General features: G+C 34.4%; 1 protein-coding gene across 2 annotated transcripts; it reads right to left on the reverse strand.

The window, feature by feature from the left end:
* Positions 1–5,941: 5,941 nt before the first annotated feature.
* Positions 5,942–8,983, reverse strand: LOC114177214 (protein SHI RELATED SEQUENCE 1-like). Of its 2 annotated transcripts, none has more exons than XM_028062480.1 (3): positions 8,732–8,983; positions 7,360–7,926; positions 5,942–6,718 (listed from the first exon to the last, which is right to left on the reverse strand). In XM_028062480.1, exons 2-3 carry the CDS (start codon positions 7,904–7,906, stop codon positions 6,333–6,335), a joined length of 933 nt encoding a protein of 310 aa, XP_027918281.1. In that variant the 5' UTR covers positions 7,907–7,926; positions 8,732–8,983; the 3' UTR covers positions 5,942–6,332. The 2 variants fall into 2 exon arrangements, with proteins under 2 accessions (XP_027918281.1, XP_027918280.1); XM_028062479.1 differs by having other exon boundaries at positions 5,942–6,721.
* Between the last annotated feature and the right edge of the window lie 1,007 nt (positions 8,984–9,990).

The following is a 9,990-nucleotide window of genomic DNA, read 5'->3' on the forward strand; positions in this document are numbered from 1 at the left end:
TGGTTTTTATTTTATTTTATTTTTTAAATGATAAATAATCTATAACAATATATAAAGAGGATTCCCTTTTTTGTATCCACATTTCAAAATACCAATTTTACCCTTTAAAATATAATTATTTATTGTGTGTGCGCTAGTATATAATAAAATGTGTAAGACATTAAAAAACTTTACTGAACTTTACTAAACTTAATATAAATAATATATAAATATATATTTTTTTAAAATGATATAAATATATATAAAAAATAAAATTAAAAAATTTTGAGAGAACCATGGCTCCTAATATTATAACAATGGTCCACCGGTGCATTAAGGAATACAACGATAAAGATGTCATATTATATAGATCAACCTCCAACAATATATTAAGATAAACCTTACTTAACAAATGAATGTTATGATAATAAAATAAACTTAAAAGACGAATTTATAATATATGATGGGAGTTAACCTCAACTTACAAACTGATTTTGTATGATTAAGTTAGTCTTAAGATGTACTTCTTAAAATGGTATGAGAGTCATCTTAGATATATTTTAGTGAGATTTGTTGTTTGTTAGGCTTATTGTGTTACTAACAATCAAGATATTTGTTGTTTGTTAGGTTTATTGTGTTACTCGTTATCAGACCGCTATCGAATCACTCATTAATGTTTAGTCATATACTTGAGATGTATATGACTTAGTTTGAGGAGGTGTGTTGGAGATCTCACTTCAACTAAACATATGGTAAATTTACAATATATAAATAGTTGCAAAACTCATCTTACAAGTCGATTTTTGTAAAATTGAGTTATATTTAAAAAATCCACTTCTTACTACTTCATAATCAACTCTTCTACCAAAGTTAACAAGACCTATTCTTGTAATTTGAAATATATGCAATCAATTAACTAACTATTTAGAGATAACGTATTTATATATTTGCAGGTATATAGCTATACACGTATTTAGTTAAAAATGTATAAAATATTTTGAATTAAAGTTATTATTATTATTATTATTATTATTATTATTATTATTGATTAATTAAAGACTAATTTTTGTGATAGTCAAAATTTTGGTAACTAAATTTAAGAAACTAATTATACTTTTTTATTTATAATATTAATAATTTTAATAATCTGTTTGTAAATTAGTATCTAAATTGGTAACAGTGACTAATAATTTTTTGTTGTTAATTGAAAAAAAATTAGTAAAAAATTATACCAATTAAATTTTTAACCGAAAAAAATAAAATAACATAATAAAAATATAGACATTCAAGTATATCTATGTCTTATTATTATTATTATACACGCTCCTGCATTTCTACTAGTTATATTATTATATACTTGTGCTACAAAAACAAAGGCGTATGATATAATGTATATATAAGAGCAGAAAAAATAGATGTTGAAAGTGAAGACAATATTGAAAGTGTTTGAAGTGATGGATACGAAATGGAGAGCGGTGAATTTATCTTAAAATGGTGTGTTTTTGATGTGAAGGCAGGTATCAAATTAGGTGAGTTTATGAGAGATATTGAGTTTGTTATGTGTTGTTTTCTGTTTGAAGTTAAGTTCAGTGGTACGTGCAGGGGTGGTAAGTGAGAACAGGAACCTTGTTTTCTTCATCACGCACTTGAGGTTGCACCCTCAGAGATAGAGAGACACCGACACAGAGACAGAGACAGACACTGCTCCTCCTGGTCTCTCTGAGGTAAAGGTAGAACCCCTATTTGTGTCATCTCTAACCAGTACACGGCATTGTTGGGACCACCCTCACAACAACCATTATGCACCACACCACAGACTAACGTACAATTATACTGCACTCCGCTACCACCCCTAACCCAACTTCACCTTTCTCTCTATTCAAATCACTTCAACCCTTTATTCTACATACCCTAATAATGTTCTTTTAATTCGTCAGACCAAGCATTTACTACACTTCATTTCAAAATCTACACTCACACACCATCTTCTAATAACTTACTTCGCTAACGATCTTCTGAATTTTCTACTACTCATATTTTTTTAACCGTGAACAGTTCTCTTTCTTAAACTATAATGCCATAATTTTTGGTACATGTGAACTCTGAAGTTGCAGACACTGCACATTACCTATCAGTTCCGCAGTCAGCAGATCATAAATCCTAAGCTTTGTATACACACACACACACACTAGTATCGTTATATATCCTGCCAATGCACGGTACTCTCATGAATATTTGGCCAAGGTGCATTCCCAAATGAAGGACTAACAGTAATTATTAAGGTAAAAATACTAAAGTTATATATATGTTTGTGTTAATTAAGCTTCTGCTATTGAAGCTTTCTGAACTAACATTTAAAAAAAAAAATTCTGAAGTGCATAGTTTAGTTCACGTAAAGAAAAATATAATTTATTTGTTTTTTGTGTACTTTCTATTTATGGGAAAAATATTAATGTGAACAAAACCTTGTTTGACCACCAATCAGAACATATATTGTCACTACAGCTAGGATGTTTGACCTGATAGTAAATACCCGTGAGCTACTGTTATTCGTGATAAAGAGACTTTCAGAGGCAGGTCCAGCAATGAAATCAAATGTATGCATGCACTGTTAAGTCTCCCAGACAATAGTTTTAGTAGTAAAACCCTATCAATGACTTTGACTTTATAAAAATTCACTTTATTTTATAAAATATCGTTTTGACTTTAACTTTTAAAATTACAGTGGAGAAAGTAATGGAATGGACAAATCTTCAGGATATGATTTCAGATTAAATGCGAATTGAAATTAGTAATATTTTTAGTATCGAAACAGAAATAAAAGTGTTGAGTGGTTGGGGATGTTAATGATCAATTCAAAGACAATAACTCAGGAAAACAGTTTGAGGAGCAAAGTCATGCACTTATTAAATTTAACGACAAGACAATTACATATATACATACCAACATTAATAGACTATTTACGTAATAATTATAATAATATTTTATCTTTAAATCTAGTTGATTTTTTGTGTTTTTTTTTCTATATTATTAAAATGTAGTTGTTAAAGGGATATTCAAACAATGTATTTGTAAATTTAAACAGTTACAGAAAGTGTAGGAGGAGCAATTAAATTAACGTTAATTTCATCTTCTTTTTGAACGTAGAAGAAGCAGCAAGTGAAGAATAATGGTATTAACACTACTTTTTGGCAGTAGCAGGAATAGGAATCGAATTAAAGCTGGGAGAACATGGAGATCGTCAGCAGCAGCATCCACGTCTCTGGCAAATTAGTAAAGTGTGCTTTCAATAATTTCACCATTGGGAAGGAAAAAACCCAGAAATTGTTGTTTCCTTGGGCTCCAATTTTGTTCCCAATATATACGAGGGTTTCACCTTGGGAAAGATGGAACCACCCCACATGAAAGCATCTTCTTGCACCCACGTTAAGGTTTGTGTGTAACCCATAATTCTAACCAGAAAAAAAAAGGTCCACAAAGATTTTGAAAGGAAAAGCTGAATGCAAACACCGAGTTGTAGCATCTCTGAATAGCAACCCAAGAAAGCATGCCTTTCCTAGTCAACACACAAAAAGTGGTGCATGAATGAATCTGCTGGTATAATACTGAGATACAATTACACTTGCGCTAAAAGCACCTAATGTTCAGTCACTTGATGTTGACAAATACAACTCTAACTAGTTTTGATGATTTAGGTTAGGTTGTCAGCATGTTTACCCGGAGCACAAAAACCGTACTTTCTACACAATTTTTCGTTAACAGATGAAACAAGACTCAGACAAACAAATTATTGTTGACCTATTTACTATTTCCAAGTGAAATAATGTGTAAGACGTGCACTTTAACTGTAACACGTTGTTGAAGAAAAAAACATTATTATTTTTCTTGAATGTTAAAATTAATAAATAGAAAAATTGAAGAAAATATTTTTTTTTCAAACTGTGGAATGTACTTGTATGGTGAGAATCATGCAATTGACTCATTTACAGCAATTGCAAACGAGCAGAAGATCTGAAGTGATTTATGAAATTCTTCTGAGTGATCAACACTCGCAATTTGGAAAGGATCCTGTGAACGAAATGAGCATGAGTCCTATCTAACATGGGCTTCAAAGCCACCGGCAGTAGGAAATTCAAATGACAAGGAGAAATTAATATTCTGCTTTTGAAAGCATGCTAAAATTAATTATTTAATTAAATGAAAAACTTCACTAACAATGCTAATAGATTGCTTCTACGTTGAAAAGCAATGTTTTCTGACAGAAAAGAAATTATACGTTATCCTCTGAATTAAGTATTGAGCTGCTGTATACCTAACCAGTCACCATGAAATCATAGTGCATGCACGATAATATCCGAACGGATAGATTCTTTTATTAGATCACATACTTCTGCATACAGACATAGAAGCAATCATTCTACTATATAATATCTAATATAATATGTTCTGACATCATCATGCTGGTGAACCTCGACCAATCAATTAGGATTTATTCAAATCAAGACAACCTACTCTTTTGAGACAACTTTATTTATTTACCCAGTTTATATCAATGGAATTGTAGATCTAATGCTGAAAACTCATATATATATATATATATATATATATATATATATATATATATATATATATATATAGAATTGCTTTTCGATTTTTAAACTTTGGAAGACCTAAAACCACCAAAATGCAGCATGAACTGTCAAATCTAGGAAATGGAAGTCATATATGATATAGATAACTAGTCAAATCATAACAGAAACTTCTAATAGATCAACTGGGCAAATTAAGAAGTATACACAATTATTAGTGCCAGCTGGGCTTCTAACTGGTATCCATGCCATCACCCTTCATCAGAAATGGGAAGAGACAAGTCCTAAAGAGTTAATACATACTATCCTTACATAAAATAAAAATAGAAAAAATAAATGATTGCTCCCTCAGTGTATGAAAAAAATCATTTTGGCGGTCATTTTTCTATTATATTAATTACCGCAAGTCAATCCCTCAATCACTAAAATCTGCAAGATTCTTGTAAAAAACGTTGTATTAAGAATATTTTTAAAAACATTTCTGCAACATTATTATTTTTTTTCCTTTGTTACATAACTTACTAAAGTACATAGTCTCTCTCTCTTCAGTTTTTATCTGATGGTTATAAAAATTTATTGTAGCATAATAATTGCTCTAAATGAAGTATTCACAGATAAAGGACAATGTATGGTTCACAATATTTCTCATAAGGATTGACTTTGGGGCCAGTTATGTATACATTATGTAATTGGGTCAGTAGAAAATGTATCGTGAGATACATATATGAAAGCATGTGTATTTCATTGATAGTATAACCAAATCAGTTTATGGAAACTGATCAAACAACTGGGTGACCATTCATGAGGAGGTGAGAGCATGCTGCTGCATTGATCAGAAGAGAAGGTTAAGGAAAGTTCAGAAATCGTAGCCTTTATATTTGTTTTACTTGTTTTAGTTTTCCTTTAACAACAATATACTCTAGTATGTTATGCCATATGCTGTATTCCTTACACATAAAATGCAGTGTTCCCCTATATACGTATAGTTTTCCTGCATGTGCATTAAATATGAGCACATTGATAAGTAATATTTCCCATTTTAAATTCAACGTCACGTCTATGCAAAGTTAGACAATGGAATTACAGTATCATCACATGGGAAGAGGGAAAGAGAGAGAGATCTTTCACCTTTAAAACTTGAATATGCTCGTGCATGGTTGGACCAGCCCCATCCAAAATATGAAGGAACTAAACAAGTTTTCTTCGAGGTTAGTCGTTCAATCCAAATAAAGATCAAAACTGTCTTTCCAGTTCAATTAACCAGATAGCAGACGGATAAACAGGGAAAAATAAGAAGAAGCAGTTTCCAAGTTCAAAACCAACTGAAAACAAAGTGATATAATTCAACACGAAAGAGGGGCTCGAAAAAATAATAAATAATAAAATACTATAATATTGCAACTGATCAAACAAAAGAAGACACTCTACACCAAACTACAACATTAGAACCAGATGTGTCCTTATATCGTACAAAGCTACGAAACAAATAACTTTAGCTGGTTTGCAACAAGGAGAAGAAGAATGATCTATTTTTGAACTAACCATTGATAATTTGCACAAAAAAAAAACATCCATATATATATTTTCTCTTGTTCTCTCCTGTCTTTTCTTTTTTTTCTTTCTCTCTCACATCAATATGAGTGTCAAATTTACCTCTAGGCCTCGTTCTGAAGAACAATAACATCAAATGATAGAAACACAAAGTTGGTGAAAGAGAAGTATGTGGAATAGAATCCGCATAATCCCCATATTGTTTTTCCTTTTTCAAGATCTTGTGTGAGGGAAGAATTGCGTACCACTGCCACCCATGAAAGTGTTGACCGGAGCGGAATACAAGGAGGAAGGATCAACAAGTGCCCCAGAAGAAGTGACAACGCCAGAACCAGTGAGGTTCAAGGGCTGATGAGCCCCAGCAACACCAACACCAGCAGAGGTCTCCCCGGCCATGTAATTATTACTATTATTACTGTTATTATTATTGCTATTCTCAGGACCATAGTCATAAAGGATTCCTTTGAACACATGTCCCCCAATGTTCACAGCCGTTTGATATGCATACCTGTCATCAGCATCCTCCACGCAGCTAACCCTCACGCACCTGAACTCAGCGGGAGAACTCACCACAGATGGAAAATGCCCTTCTTCTAACCCTTCTTTTTTATTTTCCAACACATACACAAAAAAAAATAAGAAACAACATTAGGCATGTAGCTACACGATCCATGGTTTGAAAGAAAAGCAACAGACTCGAACAAAAAAAGAAAAAAGAAGGGTCTTTTTACTGAAAAACTAGAACCTAATAATCAACAAAGAAAGAAAGTGAAGGAGGCGACTGGATGTGCGTGGAAGTGAGAGAGAGAATGTGCTAAGAAAGAGGAGGAAAAACAGTTTCTTGCTGTCAATCCATTCATTCGTCAGGGCTAATACATAACAGTGTTTTGGGAAAGGGAAAGGGCTAAGGAAAAAAAAAAATTAAAAAAAAGGGAGAAAGAAGAAAAGCTGATATATGAAAATGGTGGATTTTGGTTCACACGCAATCGATACGGTTCCATTGTTTGCAGGTATACTTCCAAAACTTTCTCACCAGTCCCTCGATATCTTTTCAGAGAATTTCCCTGGCGAAAGATTCTCTTCTTTTCTTTTCCTTTCCTTTATTTCCCCACTCTCATTCATCACTCAATCACAGAAACTGCGAGTCCTTCTGTGTGCATCACTGTGAACAAACAAAGACAAAACAAGAAGCACTGGGAGTGAATTAGTTGGTGGGTGAGGGAGTGAGTATGTGATGTACCTGACGAGGGTAAACGAGTGCAAGCGGTTGGGTCCCTTGGCCGTTTGGAAAGGTCTCTCTGTTGTTGCTGTTGCTCTTGCAAGGCAGCGAGCTGTTGCTGACGCTCACGACGTTTGGAAGCGGGAACCCAAGTGCTTTTGACATGGGTTTGGCACTCGTAGCCGCGGCTCTTGCAGCACGTTCTGCACCGCATGTGTGGACAATCTTTCTTGGCTTGGTTCCCGCAGTCCTGGCAGCTTATTCCACCCTCCGCCGCGCGCATCGCAACAAAGGCTGATCTAGACGAGGAGTGATCATCGGAGACGCCTCGGCTGGGTCCCACACCGGAGGAGTAAAGATCTCGCTGCAGGAGAGGGCGCGCATGCGGTTGCATCACATGCTGCTCCTGCTGCTGGTTCCATAGCTCGAACCCTCGGTAGGATGAAACGTCGTCGGTTTTGCTGTACCAGAATAGGGTCTCGGCTGCAGGAATCTCGTTGTTGGTAGTGTTGTCTTGCTGGTTGTTGTTACTCCCTCTCCCTCCGCCTAATGAGAACAAACCCGCCATTGTTCTGCACCTGACCCGAGCTTCAATTGTGGCCCAAAATCCATATCAGAAAACCGGATGGGTTTGGGTTGTTTGATATTGAAAAGAACAAGACGAAGAAAGAAGCAAGCATGTAAAAATAAGAAAAAAGAGAAAGAAAAACAAAAGAACACGGGTATAAGTTGCCAGTTGTAACTATTGGTTGAATTAATTCTCTGGGTTTTGAGCTTTGAATGAGGCGTGGGGTTGAGAATTGGGATTTGGGAGCGAGAAGAGGAGGACAAGAACAACAATAAATATAATACAAGTAATAATAACAATAGCAACTACAACTCCGTTGAATTTATGTTGAGGAAATTATAACCCTGTTGGTTGGATTTTGTGTTGTGTTGTGTAGTGTAGAGTCATCAATAGTGTAGTCTCCACACACCATCACAGACATATACACAAGCAGAAACACAAAACAAAAACACACACACTAGGTAGCACTGGTATTTTAATTTTTATTTTGGAAGAAAAGAAGAAAAAAAAAGTGAGAAAAAAAATATTGGAAGAAGAGTGTGTTGGGCGTTGTGTTGTGTTGTTGTGTTACAGCATGTGGTTATGGGTATGGGTTAGCCGTTGTGGTGGGAGAAAGGGTAATTGAAGCTTCGTTGGTTAAGGACAGGCGTCGAACAGTGTCGGGCAGCGTTAATCGCGCTTTCAATTCTTAGGTCACTCTCCGAATTCAGCGTTTGTTTGTAATTGTGTTGTATGTATATGTGTGAATGAATGAATTGAATATATGCATTATATATTTATGCATTAATAATAATAAAGAGCATAGCACAGCACCAACAACAGTACCACAGTTTTTTACAGCTATCGCTGCACTGCAAACGCCGCCATGCCCCTCTCTTTCTCTCTGCAACCCTCTGATGCTCCTTCAATTTAATAACCCCTCACACTCTCTCTCTATCTCTCTGATTTTTTCTGCAGAGTTTATGAGCTCTTTTTTTAGTTCTGAGCAGTTCCTCCTTTTGTGTCTGAAGCCTGTGTGTTTAAGTTCGCACGATGACAAAACCACTACACTACACTGCACAGTAAGCAAGTACTCCTTTCTCCTCTCTCTCCTCCTCAACAATGCAACCGAATGAATGTAATGTCATCCATCTCATCCCCACCGATGCTACAAATTTCCCATGTTCTTTCAACGGTCATGATCCCTGCCACGTGTCACAGAAACAGCTTTCTGCGTCCCTCGTCCTTTGCACCGGAAAACCCGCTGCTTTTCGTGACACATTGCCCCTTTTGTGTCCATTAATTTATGGTTTTCGCTTCCATTAAAATAAAATTCTCTTGTCCCCTCCTTAATCTTTATCACCCTTTACCTATCTCTTTTCATGCAATACTATTACCCAAATCACACATTAAATTAAGCAGCATCAGGGTATAATAATGCTTCTCTAAGACGCATGTAGTTTAAACCTCACTCTTGACATAATTTAAAAAAATATTTGATGAGCTGACTTAGTTCTTCCTTATGTGTTCTCTGTCACAATGAACTAATAAAACAGTGGGGTGATTAGTTATATTATATAAGAGGTAGAGATTTGGACGGGTGAAAAAGAGGCAACCAGATCGAATTTCCATGAAAATAATCATGTGGCCTCAAACAAATATGCGTTCATACAGGGGAACACAGCGCCACCAAATTGTCATTGTACCTTTTCTCTTCTCTTTTTCAAATTTCTCTTTTTTTTTATGCAATCTTTATTTACAGTAATTTTCCGGTGACTACAGTCTCAACAAGTATCATCATAGTTAATGCAAAATAAAATATATTTTTACAAAGGAGATTTTGTAATGTGTTTTTTAAGATGTTTACTGTTTTGCCTATCTTCATACAATGTGTTAGCATGACATGAGTTTTGACACTTCAAGTAATGGTTAATAAATTAAAATAATAATTAATCTTAATGGTAGCATCTCTTTTCTATCTTCAAAATCTTGAATGCTTTTCTTTTAAAATATTAAATGCATCAACTTTTCAATGAACACCTTTTTTCTATAATATAAAAGCTTTTAATTACTTTAAAATTTTGTGTTAAATATCTTTTACAATA

Source organism: Vigna unguiculata, chromosome 3 (genome assembly GCF_004118075.2).
Source record: "Vigna unguiculata cultivar IT97K-499-35 chromosome 3, ASM411807v1, whole genome shotgun sequence".
NCBI classification, from domain to species: domain Eukaryota; kingdom Viridiplantae; phylum Streptophyta; class Magnoliopsida; order Fabales; family Fabaceae; genus Vigna; species Vigna unguiculata.

Coding starts and splice junctions, on each gene's coding strand:
- LOC114177214 (XM_028062479.1), bottom strand. CDS start 7,906: ATGGCGGGTTTGTTCTCATTAGGCGGAGGGAGAGGGAGTAACAACAAC. Junction 6,722..7,359: donor CACTCGTTTACCCTCGTCAG/GTACATCACATA, acceptor AAAATAAAAAAG/AAGGGTTAGAAGAAGGGCAT.